At 38.7% G+C, this 22,439-nt stretch overlaps 2 protein-coding genes across 8 annotated transcripts in view; both read left to right on the forward strand.

The window, feature by feature from the left end:
* Window positions 1-4,065, forward strand: part of rassf7a (Ras association domain family member 7a) — a 53,244-nt gene extending 49,179 nt beyond the window's left edge. For all 5 annotated transcript variants that reach the window (XR_011035132.1, XR_011035133.1, XR_011035131.1 and 2 more), the window contains one exon: window positions 3,014-4,065. Coding sequence is in view for 1 of the 5 variants with exons in the window: in XM_068312351.1 (XP_068168452.1) it covers window positions 3,014-3,045 (32 nt within the window). In the remaining 4 variants the exon portion in view is untranslated. The remainder of the gene's footprint in view (window positions 1-3,013) is intronic.
* Window positions 4,066-8,149: 4,084 nt separating this feature from the next.
* phrf1 (PHD and ring finger domains 1) lies at window positions 8,150-22,406 on the forward strand. 3 transcript variants are annotated; one of them, XM_068312514.1, is made up of 19 exons: window positions 8,150-8,235; window positions 8,802-9,007; window positions 9,152-9,259; window positions 10,085-10,281; window positions 10,439-10,522; window positions 10,626-10,759; window positions 10,852-10,943; window positions 11,307-11,485; window positions 12,048-12,180; window positions 12,313-12,422; window positions 12,579-12,772; window positions 12,895-13,017; window positions 13,593-13,747; window positions 14,763-16,587; window positions 18,259-19,463; window positions 19,662-19,741; window positions 20,100-20,243; window positions 20,373-20,504; window positions 20,582-22,406. In XM_068312514.1, the coding sequence occupies exons 2-19, from the start codon at window positions 8,920-8,922 to the stop codon at window positions 20,744-20,746; spliced, it is 5,148 nt and encodes a 1,715-aa protein (XP_068168615.1). In that variant the 5' UTR covers window positions 8,150-8,235; window positions 8,802-8,919; the 3' UTR covers window positions 20,747-22,406. The 3 variants fall into 3 exon arrangements, with proteins under 3 accessions (XP_068168615.1, XP_068168617.1, XP_068168616.1); XM_068312516.1 differs by having other exon boundaries at window positions 20,376-20,504; XM_068312515.1 differs by having other exon boundaries at window positions 8,171-8,231.
* The last annotated feature ends 33 nt before the right edge of the window (window positions 22,407-22,439 follow it).

Genomic DNA, 22,439 nt, shown 5'->3' on the forward strand with positions numbered 1-22,439 from the left:
TCCACTGAAATTTATTCTTAGTCCAATCCTAAAAATGATCTGTTACTTCACTGTACATTTTTAAAACATTTTACAACACCAGATCTAAATCTGGGTTGGTATATAATTTAAACCAATTAGTTTAGCATCATTGTCACCTCATATGACATAATCCAGAGCTTGTTAAGTGGTTATTGAGAATTAAGGAAGAACTGAAGGCTCATGGGGACATCAGATTTATTTTGTCATAAATCCATTAAATACAACTATAGCAGCCAACGTTTCTTTGAGCACTTTGTGCGGCATTAAGCACAAACAAAGCAAATCACAACATCAGCTTCAAAGTTCATGGAACTTTGCTAAATTCAAATAATATGCAATGATTGACACAGTGTATTATTTAACAAAGCAAGCTGGAACTGAGATGCAATGATGGATAAACTGAATATTGTTTGACTTCACTCATTCTCAGAAATCTGGTTAACCTTCACTGTAGAGTTTTTGACCTTCCAGCCAGTTATTGCTTTCATCTTGTCTGAGCTGAAATAACATGCAGGAGAAAACCTGAATCAGGATGAAAAGTGTCTGTTACGTCCCACTTCAAAGCAGTGCTGTATTGTAATTGTCGGTGTTTGTGTGTTCGTTTGTCCGTTCGTCTGTTCGTCCGTTTGTTCGTTTCGTTTGTCCAACCAAATATCTTCGCAACCATTGCAGATAGAAAGATCAAACAAAAAGCACATTACTCCGGTGGCAAAGGGAATGAAAACGAAATGATGACATTGACCTTGAGAAAACTAGGTCAAGGTCAAATTTAAACTTTTGTTCACCCAGGAACCGGATAAGATAGAAAGACGAGGGAGAAGGCCAGTGTGAGTAAGACCATAGATCAAAGCTAGTGCTTTAATCTATGAAAGTAAGTCAGAGCACTATCTTTGATCTTTGACCTATGCAAGTAGGTCAGGGTAAAATTTGGAATTCAGGGGTTTGCGGGATGTTGCAGTCTGTGACTGCATTGGTTCTTGTTTTTTAATTGTGATGTACTTCCAGACTTTTACAAACACATGCCTAACAACAAATATCTATCACACACTTCTATGGAGATGTTTTTCAGTCAAATTTTTGGGTCTTCTATGTATTCACATGAATGTCCTGTTTTTATATGTGAACATATAAAATCTTTCAATACCTAATGCTTGTTCCTTAAAGTAAGCTCATCAAGTAAACCAGGCTGATTCTGGTGATTCCGATTTCTGTCCACATTTGTTCCTGCAAAACACCAAATTTTGGTTTTTGCCGAACCAGTTTCTGAAACAAATCTGAAGCAAAAGTCTCTTTATCATATCAATGGCCCCACCCTGTGGACCGACATGAAAATACAGCTCTGTGTCAACCGTTCATTCAGCTCTTCTCACGAGATACCACTGTATATAGAACATCAGGGGTTTTATGCAATTGTGGAAGGATACCACCCTTCTCAGGACATCAACCTGATTCTGTTTATTCCTTTGAAGGCTATCACTGTTTCCTGGCTAGTACAATTTGTAATCCAGTGTGTACATGCTGTACTTGTAGATCTTGATCATTCCCACATCATCCATCAATGGAGACTGCTTGCAGATGGGGCCTAATGGTCTGGAAGTCCACAATCATGGAGGAGTTCAGCAGAATATGACTTAAGGAAACTTGCGCAAATACTTCATTTTGTTTTCATTTAACTTCAAAATATTTTCCCCATACTGTTTTACTCTGAATGGCAGGGAAGTTAGAAGCTATCAGTATATCTATATATATACCTGTTTACATGTTAAAAATAAGAAGGTTGCCTCCTCCATTACACAATATACAATACTGCACAACTCAACCCGGGAATAAACTTCCTTTATCGTTTTATCATACTTTAATTAAGGCTTACTTAACCGGTGAGGGCTCCAGCTCCATTCAGCAAAACCACAATGACACGTCCAGTAGCAATGAAGTACCAACTTGTAAAGTTGACTTTCCCACATTTCGCAACAAAGAAATAGAAGTTAGATGAACTGTTGTCCCTTGTATTGAACCCAAACTTAAAAACAGAAGTATTACCAAGTCACCAAAATTTTGTCAACACCCGGCTTGCTTTGTTATGCTAACTAATATTATTCCGTCAAATGTCAATAATTGATCTTTTCAAACAAGCATGAATGACTGTTTCAGACATTCTGATTGTACCACAGATTTTTTTTTGCTGTGATAAGGAAAGCTAGAAGATCATGATCATTGCCTTTTATGTATGAATGCTATTCATTTGTGGGGTGTTAATGTCTGGTGCTTTGGCACCTGACTTTCAAGAGCAATTACATTTCACCGAGGACTTAGCAAAAGCCATGGCCCATGTTAGCCTGCACAGCATTGTTATCTTTCTGTTCACTTTCAACTCTACATGAAATCAGAGCAACTTATTTTTGGAACATCTAGTTGTTGCCTGACTATTTTTGTCAAGCTCCATGAGATGGAATATGTTTTGAAAGTGGTGCCACAGGCTATGTTTGAAGTTTTCAACTGTCTGGTTCTTTTGCTGTTTTCACACCCAGTGTTTGACATGCCATAACTTGTAAAGTACCCCGGTATACAGTAGATTTAAATTGAGCTTTTTAAGTCCAAGGAACAAACGTCTTCCTGTTCCAGTAATATGGCTATTTACATTACAGTACTGTTTTCTTAAGCTAAACAAACCCCATCAACAAGTACTTGGCCATTACAAGACTTTCTTCGTGTTGTGATATAATTTTGACAGTTGCTTTTTAGTGTACACACTTTTCTTCCTACAGTGTGGCTTTTCCTTTATGGGATTACACAAATGCTTATTGCTTTGAAAACTACAGAAATCTCAGTGCTTGTTATAGAACATATTTCTTTCAAAATGATTTCAGTTGTAATTCCCTACCTGTATGGGAAATACAACTGTATGTGTGAATACCTTGTTTGATAGGTGGTCTCCCTTCTTGTATCTTAGCTAAAAAATGTTGTCCAACAAAGATATTTTTGTGTCTTGCAGTCCTGGCATCCAGAGATTCATCATGGAGATAAAACTTGGACCACAGGGCCAATGGAAACTTATTCACTATTGTGTCACCATCACTTCTTATTTTAACCTTTTTCTTTGTTGCTAACGTCCTTATTTAATCAGCCATTTTATACATACTGTAAATATTTAAGGCACTTATATTTGCAGTTTTCCTACTGTAGACATTGCAAAGTATCTATATGAAATGTAATGTAGAGACGTTTGACTGGAAAAAATTATGACTGTATTTAAATATAATAAAAGTGTGCATTACCATTAAATAACATTTTCCAGTTCATTGTTTTTCTTGATGCCCTGTTTCATCCTCATAATTTCAGTAACTAGAAGTAGAGGTGCAGCACTTGTGGTATACGGTACTGTAAATAATTTACTTACAAATGTACACTTTCTAAAAGTTGCCATGCTGTAATGCTCCCTTGTGAAATGCATTATGAATATATTATAGGTGCTGTAATATGCATGCCCCCCATTGCTGCGTGGCAGTGAGCACTATGATCCACAGTAATTGTTTGACATTTTCGAAGCCTGCATTCAGAGGTAGCTGACTGAAAGTTTAAGAAGTGCATCATTGGTAGCAATAAAAATGTGCCAAATATCCTGGCATCACAGTGGCACTTGTTATGGATGATTTAACACAATATTTCCAAGACTTGACCATAAAGTCACAAGGACATAGGACTGTAAATTGTACACTGTTGAATGTTAAGTTCCTTTTGTGCTCACACTATCAGTAAAACTGAATTCTTACCACCAGAGTGTTTGATTGCATTGAGATGTGGACATAGGCTAGCAAGTCTTTCTGTGTAGTTTTATTTGTCATTTGTGATAAAAACCAGCCCTAACATGATGAGATAAACACAGTGTCACGTTTTTCGCTTTCTGAATGTTTGTCTTCCTCTACCATTCTAGCTACTTTACTGCTTAGAGGAAAAAAAATAGCCATCAGTGATATGAGTTTCCTTAGTCATTATTAAAACCCTTTGCATGTATAAAATTCCTCCCTTTTGTTGACCCTTGCTGTCTACCACCCCAAGTGTCTCCATATATTATTTCCGTACATCAATAAAGATAAATAGAGATAGATAGATAGATAGATAGATAGATAGATAGATAGATAGATAGATAGATAGATAGATAGATAGATAGATAGATAGACAGATAGATAGATAGATAGATAGATAGATAGATAGATAGATAGATAGATAGATAGATAGATAGATAGATAGATAGATAGATAGATAGATAGATAGATAGATAGATAGATAGATAGATAGATAGATAGATAGATAGATAGATAGATATGATTAGTTACACAGAACAGAATTTTATTGAGAGAATTTAGAGCTTTCAGGCATGGCAGGGGTTAGATAAGTCCAAAATCCTGGTTCCCACAATGTGGATACAAAGGATACTGCAGACACTAACACATTGAAATACCATAACACATTGAAATTGAAAATAAAAGAATACTGAATACCAGGTCATATGATGAGTCATGCTGATGTATAGAGGTTCATTGGTGTATATAGTACCGTACTTGAAATCCTTCTGAGCTAATGTTTTATTTCCAGATGACTTCAGACCGTCATACCACAGCTTTCATTTCTCTGTTATTCTACATACAAAGTGCAATCTCACCCACTTGATATCAAACCCCAAAGGACTCCAATCTCATAAACAGGATATCAACAGACTATGATGATACTTCAGGACAGCAAGGGAATTATTTTTTGGTCATACAATGGGCCCATTTAGACTACCTTCAAATTTACTTTGGATGGTTTAAGAATAAATTAAAAGATGAACATGTGACAATTATGTGGAAACTAATCGATAAATATGCATAACAGCTTGGGAAAGAGCCTCCTTGATGTTGATGACAATAAGAATCCGCATGTCTACATTATGATGAATGGGGCCACAATGAGTCTGACACTTAATAAGTCCTTTGTGTCACACTGAGCAATTATGAACCATTCAAAAGAAAACACTTTCACTCATATGAACACTTTTATTTCATGGCAAATAGTAAGCATAGTACATAATGCCACAATTAATTTGAGAAAAAAACTTCTCAACTGTTGATAGTTCTATAGACAAAAACGACACAATACATAATGTAAAGATTTGTCATTTCTAATTTGGATCTCAGATTTGCTGCTTAAGTTCGTAATTAACTTTAAAACTCCAAATGACGTGCATTTTATTTTATTTAGCCTCTTTAAGTGATGTGTTAATTAAACTATAGCTAATTTTTGACTGAACCTTCCAATATGTTCTGGAGAACCCCTGGCCTCAAATTTAGAAGAAGTGAGCGAGATGATTATGATTTTAAAAGCACATTAATGAAGCAGAAACACAACATTCATCAGTGATCTTAACAATGGTTGGCATTCTACAAGTCTAGAAATCCAAAAGTGACTGCTCCTAAATCAGGGAACAGTATGTGGACATAGAAGGAAGTAGGTTACAGTACACATAGAGACCACTGGGAGAGCAGTCAGGCTGAACAGGCCTGGCCCAGGAGTGAACACGGGACATGATCAAGGAGGTAGGCTGGTATCTGTCTGTTGCTGGTCTTGAGCCCAAATAAGAGACGTGTTCCCAAAACCAGGTTAGCCGCTGTCACACGCACAGTGGAACAGGCAACTGGCACAATGTGCGTTAGTCAGTGGCTTACCTGCTTTTAGATCTCAGATATGAACAAGTCGGTGGGGTATCACAGACAAAGACTGTGTAATAAAACAGACATAAGCAACATGAAGTATGGAGAGCAAAAGGCCATATATTCTATTTATCTTATCTACTAAAAAAAAAAAAAAAAATCAATGAAACACATTAAATTCAACTGTTCCACAGAATAAAACATTATGGAAGGATTCCAGTCCACCATGTATGTACATTATGTACCAACCCACATACAGTATATTAAATGCTTTAAATTTAAATTGCGATGAAAAAGTTCTAAAATAATTAACAGATATGACAACTGCAAAGAAATGTATGTGGAAATACAAGTGATGATATACCGGATGCGTCTCGTTGGTACATAGCATAAAAACAGAATAAAATTATAGACAGATAATGAGAGCTACTTACCAAGTTTTCTTTTGGATGCATTTTAAAAGAAACAATGTGGCCATTTTCGCTGATAAAACCACGGCTACCGTCTATCCAAAGCATCAGTTATTTTAAAATTTACTTTAAAAACACATCGTGCTTGATTGAAGTTGGGTATATTTTAAGACTACAGTAGAGCGCACACCGACATAGAAGTTCAGTACACTTACACTTACCCCTACCCTGCCCACTTCTCTGTATCTGCAACCTGACCTGGTTATTCAAATTACAAAGAAACCGGCGTCCAGCATCGCCAATAGCATCCCGCGGTAGAATTGATAGGCCCGCCCATCCCGGATTATAAACCAATAAAGTTTTAAGGAGGTGGGTCTCTTTAGGCCAGCAGTTCAGCTGATATGGAGAGTTATAGTTGGGGTGCGGTGCGTTCAGTTCTGCACGTCGTACATTAGGAATAAACCATTAACGTGTTTAGACATTTCCGCCCTGATTGATTATGTATGTCAAAACTCAGCATGAATCACTTGTTTTTCGTCCTAAAACGGACGTTATAATATGGTGTAGCTGCTAGTGGAGCTGGAATACACGTACTTTAAATGAGCTGACATGTTACACCCCTACCCATACAGTGTGAAGTGGTCGGACTCTGCTCGCTTGTGTACAGTGTTGCCATGAGCTGAGTGTGGCTGTGCACGTACGAAGGATGCAGGCACGACAGTCTGATCTGATGATGACTTCCAGGAGGAGGACGATAAAGACTAGAGATATTTAATTATTCACGTTGTGAGAGTGAAAAATTGTCTGACATCACGCACAAATTAGTTTACGTAAATATAATTTGCATTTTATTATGTCATTTAAATTTCTTTTTTTTTAAAAAAAAAAAACGTTGCGTGAAAGAGAGTAGCGTCAAAGCACTCATCTGAAACTTTCACGCACTATAACATTCGGCCACAACATGCTTTGATTAATTAATTTGATTAATCTTAATTTCCCTTCGGGGACTGCTTAAATATACTAAAAATTAAATTAAATTAAATCTTATTGATCTTACTTTTGAATATGCCTGATTTTATTATTTTTGACCTGCCCACCTGATTGCCGACTGGAACATGATGCTCTATTTTTGTTTTAAATAAGAGGAACCATTTGTGCCATAGTAATGTATGTATAGTATCTATATGGGTAAACGTTTTTTTTGTGTTTTCCTTTAAACCACTTTTTGACTGCTGATTCCTTCTCGGATTATTGACAGCCAGTATACACATAATCCCTATAACATAAAGTCCTAATCAGATTGACATTCTATTACGTAACAATTGAAGTGACAAGCTGCAGTTACCATGGGGCACGATGCACTTGACATGTGATTGTCTTACAATCAAGAAAATATTACACAATTGGAATTTTTTTTGGTATTCTTTTGAGGTTATTATGTTGATGAAATGTATTAGATTTTTGTTGATTGATTGGTTTGTCACCAAAATAACAGAAAAAACTATGGAAAAGAGTTCAATCAAACATGGCCAAAAAAGACAAGTGAATTTTAGCGCAGACCTGGAAAAAAAAGCAGATCCAGGATTTGTTTTCCTGCTTTATTTAACACTACAAATTTTTCCACATTTTACACTGGAATTTCTATGGAAATAATACTTCACTATTAACAAATGTAAGGCTTTGATAGGACTGTGTTAATATTTGGTCGTGTCTAAACGAACATCTAGATCCACTAGTTATAAAAAATGTTCAAATGGGGTTTGTCTTGTAAATTATTAAAGAGTGATGCATGTGATGATTTTTGAGGTTGATTTTAATGGCACCGCCGTGCCGCAGGTTTGCGCCACTAAAATTATAATTCATTTTAAATCCCTTTTTGTTAGATCACGTTTATTAAGACTGGGTAAAGTCATATCCATACTGTCAGAACTACTGCACTGTAAACACGGTGAATTTCCTCCGATGACCCATTGCGTAAAGAGGGTACTGTTCCTTTAAGAGTCAGAGTCACCTGAACGCACGCGGCCATTACCGTCCTCCGCCAGCCGGTGGTGTCCATCAACAACCGTGGAGATTTCAAACCAGTCTGTCGAGACTGACACTACTTAAAAGAGTAGGTTCGTAATTTCTCTTTACTTTATCCAATATGGCATTATGGTAATACGAGTTACGCTGCGTAAATTCCTCTTCACACTGTTTTACAGCAGCCGGAAAGAGCTTTTGAGGTTGACGTATACTAAGTTGAACTGTTCTGCTATGAGCTAGCTAGGCTGAAGCTAATGTGAAGAGCTACCGTCATTATATCAGTAGCAGCAGCATAACAGGCTAGTTCCATATTCATGTCAGTGTGTGTATCGATTATGTTTGTATGTGCTTATGCACTTCATGTATTATTTTTATGAGGAATTTTGGACGGACTGTCTTTTGTGCCTATTTCATCCTTTGTTTACAGATGTAGCGTTAGCATATTCTGTGAGCTGCTGCTGGTTAGCTCATGTACTTTTGATATAAATGTATTTAAATAATTCCTCTTTACATTACATTTACATAAATGCACAACGTCTTTACACGATGCACGTTCTTTCTTTCTGTTCACATGATAAAACACGCTTTGAAGTTTTGATCCTTGAAACCTCTTATCTTAAAACGAGCCCATGTTTGACAGTCATTTCTCTTTCTTAAGGACGGAGTCCAGTTTGACCTTTCATAGACTTCGTAGAAGCATTGCACCTGTCCTCTGATAATTCCTGGAGAGCAATCCGATCTGAGAAATTATTCAACAACTCTTCTATTGATCAGTCATGGAGGACGATGACAGTCAAGATGAGATGATCAACCACAATGCATCTCACAGCACAGGGAGAAGAGCTGCGTTGTGGGCTATCTCAGGTAAACACTTGACCATCTTTGTTGTATATCATGAGGTGATGAATGAATAAATGATATAAACATAATGTACTTATCACTAAAGAGTTCAGACAAACATTCTAACGGATCTTTCAACTTGTGCGTATTGTTTATTTCTTTTATTAGACGACTCAGACGATGATGAGGAGTCAGAAGAGGAAGACTCTGACAATAGTGAAGAACAAGAGCAGGGTCAAGATGGAGAGGAGGATGAGGAGGACGAAGAAGGGAATGGTGAGTAGAAAGTGAGGGTAGGAGGGTTTTTAAACTCATTATTGTCAGCTAAGTTGGTCGCCGGTTTTTTTTTATTTGTTAACTAGATCATCAGAAATACTTTAGCATCTTGTTAGGGTTCATTAAACACCTAATCTCTAATTTTAGCTGGTGTTATCGAGTCTATGCAATGTTACAGTCCTAACTAAAACTCAGGCTTTTGTTTTACTGTGGAGCTTAAAGCATAGAAACAGGGTTCTATGATACACTACTCAGTTACAATTTGAGTTTGTAAATAACTTTACACTGATCAACCATAGCATTATAACCACATGCTGAATAATGTGTCAGTCCCCTTTGCCACAAAATACTGTATGTCTGAGCAATTGAGGCATGCACACCTTAAGAACTCTGAAGGGGTGCTGTTGCATCTTAAACCAAGACCTTAGCATGTGTGGTGGGGCCCCCATAGATTTGACTACCAATGACCCTGCTGCTGGTTTACTTGTCAGATCACTTGGTAGGTTCCAACCACTGCACACTGGGAATGCCCAAAGCATCTGCAGTTTTGCTTTCATCTGGCCATCACAATTTAGATACTTCCAAAGCATCAACTTAAAATTGCCATTTAATATCTCACACCCACTACTGGCAGGTACATTTTTAGTTTCATTAAATTTTTTAAATTAAATGAAGTTAAAAATGTACCTGAAACAATAATATCACTATATTCACTTCACCTGTCAGTGGTGACAGGGTTATGGTTAAAAGGTGCTTTCTCTCAGTAGTCTCTGTAAATATAGTTTGTATGTTAACTACACAACTAACTTCTACAATCTTTCTCAGATGAGGAAGAGGGAGAAGATAATAAGGCAGAGGATGGAACTTTTATGGAAATGTCTACTGACATTGCATGGTTGAGCTCAGATGAAGAGACAGAGAAGTGTCCAATCTGTCTAAACTCATTCAGAAGTCAACCTGTTGCAACACCTGAGAACTGTTTGCATAATTTCTGTCTTGACTGCATCCTTGAATGGACCAAGGTGGGTGTAACATTTTGTTGTATTACCCAAAGACAGAGATTTGTTAGTAAAACTTATAACAATATAAGGGGATATCAGCATGATCTGCTTTCAAAAAAGCGTTTTCAGGAGTGGAAGCTGAAAGGTTAATTTCTGTTCTGTGTTCTCCACCATTCAGAACGCCAACTCCTGTCCTGTAGACCGCATTTCTTTTGACAACATTCACCTAAGAAAATGTTTTGGAGGCAAAGTAAAAAAAGTGGTGAGTGAGCTTAGCTATACTAATGACATATTTGTGAGTTTATACACAGTTATTTTTGAATTGATTTCTGATGTGAAATTGTAATAACAATTACTTTATTTAGATAACAGTACAAAAGCCTGTAAAGGAAGGTCAAGAGGATGGAGGAGATCTGAACCTGGACCAGACAAACTGTGAGGTGTGTGGGGGCAGTGATCGTGAGGACCGTCTGTTGCTCTGTGATGGCTGTGATGCTGGGTGAGAAAGGTGTTTTTGTACCACTCATAAAGTTTTTACCTTTACCCAGTCTTGAAGCTTGGCTATCATTGCTGCTTGTTTTTGTTTCATAGGTATCATATGGAGTGTCTCAGGCCACCTCTTGATTCAGTTCCTGTAGAGGAATGGTTCTGCCCTGAATGTGATGCCAACAACCATCACTCCAGTGAGCCTTTTATTTGTTTCCTTTAAATGCTTTTGTGCTCAGATAGTATTTTGGAGTTGTTGGCTATCCACAGACAAGAAGAAAATGAAACCCATAAATAAAATCTTGAAAAAAATATTTTTTTGCTTTAAATATTCCAGGAACTAATCTATCTATTGGACAAAGACTTTATTTGAAATAAACTGTTTGTACTGTAGGGTTAATCACTTTAAACAAACAACTGCAACAATAAAGTCCAAACTCATCTGACTTTGTCAGTACATATACTTCAGCTTTATTATTAAATTTTTGGTGGAAACTCAGAAGCGTTGGCATTCATTTGCATGTTATCACAAGTTAAGTATGTACATTTTTTTGACTCAGGAACTTCAGATGAAAGACATAGTGATGTAGAGAACCGACCCTCCACTGCCCATCCTGCTGCCAGTCACTCCCAGGCCCATGTTTCTGGTCCCACCAGAGCTATCGCCCGGACTCAGCAGAGTGAGAGAGTTCGAGCTAATGTCAATCGACATCGCATCACTCAGGCACGCACATCACAGGTTTGGCATGAGGCTTTTGTCTTGGTTTATTTTTTAACCTACACAGCATTTAAAAATAATGGATCCACAAAGTTTGTTGTTGTGCAGATGAGTTTTACTATTTCCACTTATCACTTACTAAATTGTGCATTTTGGTAAAGTAGTTTCATGCTACTGACAACAGCAGTGATGGCTTGTGTTTCTTACCTTATCTGGCTTATATTAACATTTTTTTAAAGCACAAAAGTCCCAAATTTGCATTTTAGATTGTGCTTTAATCAAGCTACCCGTGATTAATGTATTATAGAATGGCTGTATTCCCTCCTAATTTAGCCTTAATGGTCATTAACTGTTTGTTTGTGTGGCTTAAAATGCAAACGAATGGTTTTGTGAGTGTAGGCAGAACTGTGTCTCCACCTGCAGTGTCTCCTTCCTGGAGGAGGTGCAAAGTCTGCTATGATGTCATAGTATAGAATATTTTCTGATAGGTGGAGGAAGTAAAAAAAAGAATTCATTTTGTTATGTTTGGAAATTCTGTTCAAACCACAGTTTTAAGTGAGCAGTTCAAACTTTGTGTTACCAGTTGGCTCCCACATATCTAATTCAGTCTACTTGGCTTGACGACACTATCAATGCTGTGGTAGCTGGGCTCAACACCTCTGTGTATATCCGGGACTTCACACCTCGTGTCCCGTCACGCCGCAGGCGCACGACCAGTAAGTAAGCTATTGCATACAAATAAGATTTGGGATAGACTTTGCATTGTCACTGGCGCAGAAAGGAAATCAAACAATTATTGTGAAGTAGTGATGTACATTTAATGAGAGATAACTTCTATGTTTGAACAGCAAAGCACAGAAAGACTGCTTCTAGTAGGAGTAAAAAAGGTAAAGTAGCAAGTTCAGGAGTCAAAAAGAGGAGACGAAAAGTAAGGAGGACAAAATCCAGAAAAAGGCTGGTGAGTGTGTTGTCAGCAACAGCTTTGAAATTCAGACTTAGTTTTAAACTTCTTAGTGTATGTATCCAGCACAGATTATAGACAAAGATGAATTTGATTTTTCTTGTAGTCAAAAGATTTTTTTTTGATAATACTTTAACTAAATTCTCCCATCAGGTTCTGAAAAAGACAGCCACTTCTCGAAACCGTATTGCTAATAATCTTGGAATTGTGAAGAATAAGAAGATTTCCTCAGTTCCTACGGTATACCGACCACCGGAGCGCTCACTAAGTGAAATGCGTGCTGCAATAGGCGCTGCACCCCTGTCTATCTTTGGAAATCCATTTTACCTGGACCCATTTGTGGATGAGTAAGAAAAAATCTTTACACTGTAGAGCTGACCCTGAAATATTTGATGTTTTTTATACGTGTGATAGACTCTGCATTATACAAGAAATGTAGCACCTATTTATGATTTATTGATTTTATCAGTGAAGAGGAGGAGCAACAGGCTCAAGTTTCCTCTCTGTTGGAGACCAAGAGACGAGGGATTGCTCACTCTGTGCTTCACTCCCACCAGTCGGTAGCACAACCTGTCACTGCAAGCCTTTCAAGGTAACACCTTTTTGGTAGTTTGGTGTGTGTGTGTGTGTCTGTGTGTGCGTACGTGCGTGCAACTAACCATTTGACACATTTTATACAGTCAACATGTGCATGGCAAGAAAGATATTTAATTTTATGGCAAATGGTTTTAAAGTTTAAATATGCTAATAAATGAATGTATTTCTTTGGCTGCTGTACAATATTTTTTCCTTGTTCAAATACAGTGTAAATATCTGAATTCAATAATCAGTGTGGCCCTCTATGCTGCACTCATTGAAATACTTTGAAATATACCAACCTTACGGTTTTATTGGAGTACATAGAAAACTGAATTTCTGTCGCAAAATTTTTCAAAAATGTTCATTGTCGCATAGACAATCAAATTACCAAAGATTGTCACTTGCCCTGTAAAGGGTTACAAATCCAAAATGATTCAACACTAATTCAACAGATTAAGGTATATCAGGTCATACATCCTGTTTACATGTATATTGAGTGCAGTCAGATGTATGCTAATCATGAAGATGGCATAAAATTTTAGAAATAAGTATGGATGAAATTATTAAAGGTTTGCTTTGCTATACCAGGAGGAGCTTGGATGCCCCCAGATCAGAAGGTGTTGTGGAGGCATCTCCTGTGCCTGACCTGCTTGGCAGGATCTTATCTGAACAGAGCATGCTCTTGATGGACAGTTCTAATGTCGTTATTAATCGGGATGGGTCCCTTAGAGCTTCAAAGCCAGGTGAGTTTGTCAGCAATTTCTTAAATATATACTGCACAGTGACAATTAATCATATTGGTATTGGGTTTCAGCCTCTTGTATTTTGAAAAATATAAGGCTGGGACATTGAGTCTCCAGCCATGTTCTCCATCTCCATTGTTGGAGCAGCTGCTTGAAGCTGTAGCAGCAAGGTCTCCGGTGCCTGTTGCACTGGCAACCCTAGAACCTGGTGGTGGATCCTGCACTCGCACTCATCAGCCTCCCAGGGAAAGTCTGTTTGGGGGTACCGGAAAAGAGGATTAGACTGATAGTCGAACCTTGGATTCAGGAGGAAAAGTGGTTTTCATCCTGGTTGTGAACCACTGGGTTCTCAAGGGTTTGTTGGACTTCACCCAAGCATTACACGTGTTTTTTGTAGATATGGAGAGCGTGTTCAACCGCGTCCCTCTTGGTATCTTATGAGAATTTCATCGGGAGTAGGGGTCTGGACCCTTTCCTAAGGGCTCTCTGGTCCCCGAATGACCCAAGTGGGAACTTGGTTTTCATTGCCAGTGGTATTTGAGACTTGCTGCAGGTGCATGTCGGACTTTGGCAGGGCTGCTGTTTTATCACCAGTTCTGTACAATTTCTACACACAGTAAGGGTTCAGAGATTGTCCGGTTTGGGGACAACCGGATTTTATCTCTTCTTTTTCCGGATGTTGTTTTTTTGGCCTCATCGATTTTCAGCATGCACTGGGGTGGTTGACAATGGAGTGCGAAGCGAGTGGGATGGTGATGATCATCAAGTTCATGTCCAGCTGGGAAGACACCTACAACATGCTGAACAAACTATGTCTGTCAGCTATTTACATCAAATCCATTTGAGGAATTTCAAACTACTATTATTATAATTTTCCATGTCTACGGTTTTTTCCTACACTGTCAAACTTAGAATAATTACTTTGAACATGAGTACTGTGCTATGTTTAATTTTTGCAAACTGACAAGCAAGGCAGAAAAAGTATTGTAAAATACACATTTTTTTTGTGTTTCAGTGATGGTATCTGAGTTAAAGCCAAGTTTGAGCAAAACTAGTCCTTCTGGAGATTCCAGCACTCAGATCAATCCAGTGACATCCCCGAATCAAGGAGATGATTACCTGTCTCCCCCTGATTATTTGGACATACCAGGGTGCATTCAAAGCTCCGTGAACAGAACTTTCTCCCAGAGCGCTCAAAGATTACCATCCGACATCCCCTCCTCAGCTAGTCACATTCAACCATTGTCTAATTCAGATCATCTGAGGTTACAGCCACCTCCTCCAATCAGATCTGTTCAGCCTCCTCCTCAAAGAGGTACTAATGGAGTCAGAGCCCCATGCCCCAATTTATCTGTCCGACCCATACACGACACCAGCTCTAAGAGAAAGGAAATGTCCATATCAAACAAAATATCTACAAAGCCAATGTGGGTAGATGTGTCAGTGCTTCCCAGGATACCAAAAATAAAAAGAGAGGATGGTGGTACCAAAATTGGATACAGTAATATTAGTAGAAATATAAGTGATTCTGTCACTGGCAGTAATACCTGTGGCATGTCAGAAATTGGCATGAACTGCCTTGCTGGGGACAAGGAGAGGAAACAAAGTCTAGACCAGCAAAAGGGCAGGCCTGATGGTCAGGCACAGAAGTCAAGGCCTGGAGCAGGAAGCTCATCTTCACCTTTCTCCAACTCATTCTCTTCCTCTTCCTCTGGCACGCCTGCAAGCCATCCACGTTATTCATCCTCTTCGTCAACTTCTTCAGGAGTAAGCTTCCGCATTAACTCCAGTGGGAACTCCTGGCATTCAAGGAGATTGAATGTTGCTTCAGCTTCTACTAGTGGAGAGAGCTTGCAGAAATCCTTGAAACAAAAAGAAGACGAAGCAAAAAAGAGACAGCTGCACAGAGACAAAAAGATGCTCCTGGCATCACGTATGTTTGTCAGTAAGGAAATGGACAATATTATTTATGATCCCTTTAATCCCACAATATCAGACTCAAGCAACTCAGAAGATGAATCTGAGTGCAAAAGCCATGATAGCAGCTCCCAAAACACAACACAGGATGAAGAGGCTCCTATTTTTGGAGACAAGTGGGGCTCGGTACAAAATAAGAAGGACCTGGTTTCTGTTAAAACTGAGACACAAGAGAGGGATATCTCAGAGGATCAACCAAAGACAGCTAATGCTCAGGAAGCTATATCTGAGGATGTCAGATGTTCAGAGGAAAAGGTAGTGGTTAAAAAAGAATCACAAGTAGTTGAGACTGTCGATGCTAAAATTAAAAAAGAGCCCAGGCTAGAAGATCCAGAGGAAAGTACAAAGATTGGTGACTGTCTTAAAATTTCGATGTCTGAGAGCCCTGACACCAAACCCATTGTTCACCATTGCCTTGTTAAGTTAGAGAAAGAGACTCCAAATGAGGAGACTGTCAGAACTCTCAGTAGCGCTTGCTCTAACTGGAAGGACAATTCCTCCACATCCAGTTCTGCTTCCAACAACGATAAACAGAAGGAAGAAACTAAATCAGACTTGAAATCATGTTCCAGATCCCAATCAAAAGATTTGGATCGTAAGAAGAAAGCTTCTCAAGCTTCAAAAGAGTGTCACTCCAGCAGTCCAGAGGCAGGCAGAGGTAAGAGGGGGGACTATCACACTTCAGGCCATGGAAACCAAAAGAAAGAAAAGGAGAACCAAGAAAGGAGGATTGGGCAGTCCAGGTCGAGAGAGAGGAGGAGGGCCCGTTCAACCTCAGAAAGCTCACAGTCCGGTTCCCCTGACAAAGCTCTCAGAAAGAAGAGGCTTTCCAGGTCAAGATCCAAAGAGAGGAGGCGATCAAGGTAAATTTAATATGAATGCACTGTTGGCACTGAAGTATGCTGGTTGATAAAAATAACTGCTCACCACTTCTCTGAATGTAAAATATACAGTATACTGATATATGATCCTAGCATGGGAGTGTTTTATACGCTACCAGTTCACACTAAGATGAATAACTACATTAACTAAGGCAGCAACAGGTCAAAATAATGACACACTAGTAATATTCAAGAGAGACTACACCAACGCTGCTCTAAATATTAACAGAATATTTTATCTTTTGTACTTGATTGGGTGTTTCTTTTTAACTATACTGGTACTGTTTTGCTATTTGTATAAAGTCTCCCATGGACAAGTGGGGAAAATTAGGACTCGTGCTAACACACTATAAACCGACGCATCTACAAGTTGTGCAACTGCAATGAGCAATGTGTTTGTTATGTCCATGTCAAATAAATAAACATAAACACAAGCCTCTAGTTAGCAAAATACCAGAATGTGTTCAGTCTGTCCTGTTGGTTGAGTGGGTTCTTTAGGTTGCACGTTCTGATGGGGTTAACACTCAGATAGCGGCTCATCGTCAGCTGGATATCATGGAAAGCAGTGCACCTGACTGGATCTCACTGTTGCAGTAGAAAAAAACCCACTTGGATTTTTTTTTAAAAAAAAAAGGCCATCTAACCTTCTGTGTGGAGGGCTTAATTGCACAGCAGTCCTCCCATTAAGCCAACGGGATGCTCAATTGAATGTGGGGAAACTCTTCCCCACATCCAGTGGGGAAGAGAGGTGAGGTAGAGATGTCTTTGGCAATGATGTGGTAGGTGAGACACCTTCATTTCATGCATTAGTCACAGCTGGGAAAGAACGATAACAGAATTATTCTGGTACAGCAACTGCTTGTGGACGCAAGGCTGTGGGACAGCTCTATTTTTGTTAATGCCATTGGTTTCAGGCCCCTTCTAATTAGATGAGACTCAATGGAAGCAGAGAGTTTGAGTCTGGAATCATTTACACCCAGGTGCAAATAAAGCATGGCAAACTGGGAGATCTAGTTTTAAATCCTTTTTAAAACTTTAGTGCTGTTTCTGGTCTTTTCCGTGTAGGTGTTGTCAGGCAGGGTTGGCTTGGCTTAACTTGACTTAGTGGTGGGGTGCCTTTGTTCAGGTCATTTGTCATTTTGGGATAGTATGTCCTATGGTAAGTGGAGGCCACTTCGAAACTGTCATGATGTAGTCTTCATAGTGAAACATGACTTGTCTGCCTATCATGAGCTTATCTATCAAACACAGAACATCTGAACCACCTCAATCTAGAGGTCAGAATTTAAAATTAGTTAAGTTCACTCAAGTAACTTGACTGAATATAGTGGCCACTGATTTGCTTGGCACTGACCAATCATTGGTCAGCAATGTTTCAGGTGACCTTTTTTGTACCGGCTCCATAACGGAGGTGCTATGAAAAAATAGTGTCATGATTTTTTCTTCGTGGAAAACAAGAACCAGTACTGCACAGTAGATATAGGGTTTGTGTGAGGCATACAGGCCTGCGATGTTTCAGGTTCTGACCCATTCACCCCCAACAGCGCTGTTATACCATATTTCTGAGATCAACTGTTTGGTAACCATTTGTTAGGCATTAAGGTTTTATTCAGGACCCAATTCTTACTTGAGTTTTTCCATTACTGATTTCAGGTCTGTTTCCAGCTCCAGCAGCAGAGAGTGTTCACGGAAGAAGAGACATAAACAGAGTAGTAATGACCAACGTGATGGAAAAGAGAGAAACTCTGACAGAAAATGGGTAACCAAGAGCAAGAGATATGGCAGGTCTCGATCAAAGTCACGCTCCCGGTCCAGATCCACATCTAGATCAAGAGACTGTAAACGTGGGCGGTCTGTTTCAAAGTCTAAGTCAAGATCCAGATCTAGATCGAGGGAAAGGAGAAAAGACCAAACACGACTGCAACAATCACCCGTCGCCTCTCGATACAGAGGGGAGTCGAGCTCAAAAGACAAGAGGAAAAACAGGTCTAGATCCATTTCAAGAGAGAAAAGAAAAGAAAGTTCATCATCCAAGATTTCACAGAAAACTTCAATCTCTTGCGTTTCATCCTCGAAAGACACAAATCAGTTACAGACCAAGAAAAAAGAGAAAGATAGCAATCGAAGGTCTGTCAAAGAGGAAGAGGCTGCTACTGTTAATAAACAAGAGGCTTCTTCTTGTGTTGTTTCTAAAAGTAAAAGCAAAGGCAAAGATGCCAGAACTGACAGTCAGGCCACAATAACGGCAACAGAAATGGCAAAAGAGACTTTTATTGAAAAGGAATGTAAGAAAGAAAAACAAGCATCTATTGATATGTTTGCTGATTCTCCTACGACTAAACCAATTAAAAAAGAAGAAACTGACACCCATTTTTTGAAAGTAGAAGAAGAGATTGAAGTAAAAAGTGAAGCCTTCATCAAGACTGAAACATGTGAAATTCCCATAGTCAAACCTGATCCCAGTTCCTCAGAATCATGCCCTATGGCCTCTGTTTCCTCACATTCTATTCATACCAGTTTCATTAAAGTGGAAAGTCTCCAAGATACAATCTCTCAAAGCCCACTATTTGCTGAACAACCAACCATTGCTGAGCTGACTGTTCCCATAAAGCAGGAAGTTCAACAGCCCTCTGACTCTGATGATGACCTCAATGTTGATGTGATGCTGGATAACTTGGACTGTGCAAAGTCTCGGACTGTTGAGAGTGCATCTGTCAAAAAGGAAGCAGTTGAGGAGCGGAAAAATGAAGGAGGGCAGGTTTTGAGTGTACTGGGAGCAAAATCCAAGACTCAAGTAAAAAGGGTCACGTGGAATATACAGGAGCCCGAAGGGCCTCAGTTGGAGAAATCTGCAAGCAGTAAGTTATGCTAGATAGCGCCATTTTTGTGGACTGCTTTTTTAAAGGGTCATCATAACTAATGTGGCTAAATTAAAATGTGATTTAATGTGATTTTATTAAAAGTAGTCTTAACAGTCTTTATCTAGATATTGAGACTTGCTGGCAAAATGTTTGTATCTAGAAGTTGGGTAAAGTTTTCTGAATTCTCTCCCACAGAACTGGCTCTGTATAAGTTGAGACTGAAGCAGGAAGGAGGCCTCCGCAGACTGTCTTCCACAGGCCAGTTATCCAATCAGGTAGGGCAGTCTTGTCAGTGCATAGTGGACTGAATATTTGTCACCCAGTAGGCATCACAGGTGTCATGTGATTCAATGTGACTGAATGACCAAAGGGTGGCAGTGTTGGTCTCATTTAGCAAATGCTGTATAAATGCCAGCTTAAATCATATGATGGAAACTGAAACTGATACTGAAGCCTTTCCTGGATAAACGAAAGTGAAACACTCAGCCTGGTGACTGCTTTGTACATTCAAAGCAGTCACACCACATCACTTTAATCAGACGTACTATACATCAGACACATAAATAATAGTTTTGCCTCTTCAGTATTGCAATTTTTCCTTCAATTTTTTCCCTGTCCCTTGACTTTTATCAGGACAGCACTGGAGTTGTCAGTGACTCTTCTAAGGACAGTGTTACTGTGTTCAGCGGCCGGCCTCAATCTGATGGAACACATCCTGAGGGATCTAGCAGGGGAAAGGCAGAGGTAGAGGAAGGGGATTTGTCAAGGAAAGACAAAGTGAGTCTAGCTTATTACAATTTTTTACATTTTGAACAGTGAATTTAAGTCTTTTTTGTTGTTGTGAATAAACATACATTTTTACTAATTTAAGAAGAACTCTGCCATAAGTTGTTTTGTTTCTATCAGCAGTACTTGAAAAAGCTACACATGCAGGAGAGAGCTATAGAAGAGGTGAAGCTAGCTATCAAGCCTTTCTACCAGAGGAGAGACATCAATAAAGACGAATACAAAGAAATTCTACGTAAAGCCGTCCAGAAGGTAGGTTGAAAAGCTAACCAAGATATGTTGAAAATGGAAGAGTTTAATTCTAATTATATTTTGATCCTGGTCACCAGGTGTGCCACAGCAAGAGTGGGGAAATCAACCCAGTGAAGGTCGGCAATCTGGTCAAGGCATACGTGGACAAATATAAGCATGCTAGGAAACACTCGAAAGGAGAGCACTCAGGGAAAGAGCGTGATGTTCAAACTGAGGCCATGACAACCTCTGACAGCCCATGAGGAGATATGAAGTACAGGCAAGGACAGCCTTTACCACCATGGACATTTATTCCTATGTTAGGTTACAAGTTATTTTATTCTCTGTCCAACACGTGGGTGTGATTTCTCACTCTATCATGACTGACTAAAATTTGCTCTCAGCTTCAAGGTGGGACATTTCTCATTTGGGAGTATCTAACTTAACTGAAATCTGAAGACAAACTTTTAATGGATGCCTTGTGTTTTTGCTGTCGCACAGCTCAAAAAAATTGTGATTTGCAGCTGTGCCGTGAAGAGGCAAATCTCAGAAACCCTTCCATCAGGTAGGTTTCTTATAGGCACACCTTTGGGAGGAGGCAATGTTGGCTTTGAATTCTAGGATTCATTTTTCTTTTTGGAAAAAGGAGTATTTATCATTGGAAAAACACTTTTTGTCAGCCAAGATATGATATAAACGATACTATATTTAGGGTGTTTGCCAAGAAAAAACACTTATGCAATTTTTGTAGATTTATCATTAAAGTAATTCAGCAATTTTAGATTTGGTTGTAAATAATATAGATTTGATACATTCACTTATATTCTTTCCCCTGTGCTGCCTGTTGTGAATGAAATAAATGTTGCTTGTTCATAGAGTTGTTAAAGATTTGTGTTCAAAAGTTGTGTCTTCTTCAGCTCTGATGTCCGTGTCATAATGTAATTCAGGGTGTAAAATATGGGGATTCTCAGTAGTTCCACATTAGTCACCCCTCTCAAATAAAGGCCGCTTATCTTTGGACATTCATGTTTATTTTTTTTGACATAAAATTTGAATCAATCATGTCTGTAATGTCAAAAACTATCATTTTGAGAGCCAGGGAATGTTTTGCTTTTTGCCAAATAGGTAAGAATTACTGTACTGTATAATGCTTTCACCATTTCACAGAGTAAATAGCATTCAAGTTATTATTTATGAGGCATTCACTTTTTAGATAATGGAGACATCGGTGCCACAATTTAGTAACAGATATTATTTTAAATGGAAAACACTGATTTCATGTCACTGGATGAGTTCCAGCTGTAGTTTTGTTGATTAATTGTTGACTGTGTTAACTTGGTATTGTGATGTTCACTTTTTTTTGCCACAAGCAAATATAATTTGTAATGTTTCATTGTTTGAGATGAATTTATTGTCCACATAGAATATTACTAGAACACTTTTAGTGTTAACTTTAAACTCAGTGGTAGAGTGCATACTTCACATGCATGCTGTTCCAGGTTGAATCCCCAGCATCTGCAGCCCTATGGGGCACAAGTCAGTGTCAACTGCAGGCCAGTCCCAAGCCTGTATAAATGCAGAGGGTTTGTGGCAGGAAGGGCATCCTGCATAAAAAAACAGCATTCGCAAGTCAAAAGGAGGTTTTTAGATATAACATTATTAAGACTACAGGGACATTGCACATTTCATATTAAGCCCAAACACTACCTTTGGTACTTCTCTGCACTGTTTTCGTTAACACAAATATAACTACATCGGCTTAGTTACTCGCATCGATCTCTAGTATAGACTGATGCTCCAGTCTATACTAGCAGTTCTCTACCATTTAAGACATAATTTGTATACCAACAATACCAACATAATTTGTTGATATTGCCTTATACTTCAGCTTAAATTAGGTTTAACGAGAAGATAAATCTGAAAACCAGGTGCTATTGTAACCTGGAAAAATATATA

Source organism: Antennarius striatus, chromosome 4, assembly GCF_040054535.1.
Source record: "Antennarius striatus isolate MH-2024 chromosome 4, ASM4005453v1, whole genome shotgun sequence".
Classification (NCBI taxonomy): Eukaryota; Metazoa; Chordata; class Actinopteri; order Lophiiformes; family Antennariidae; genus Antennarius; species Antennarius striatus.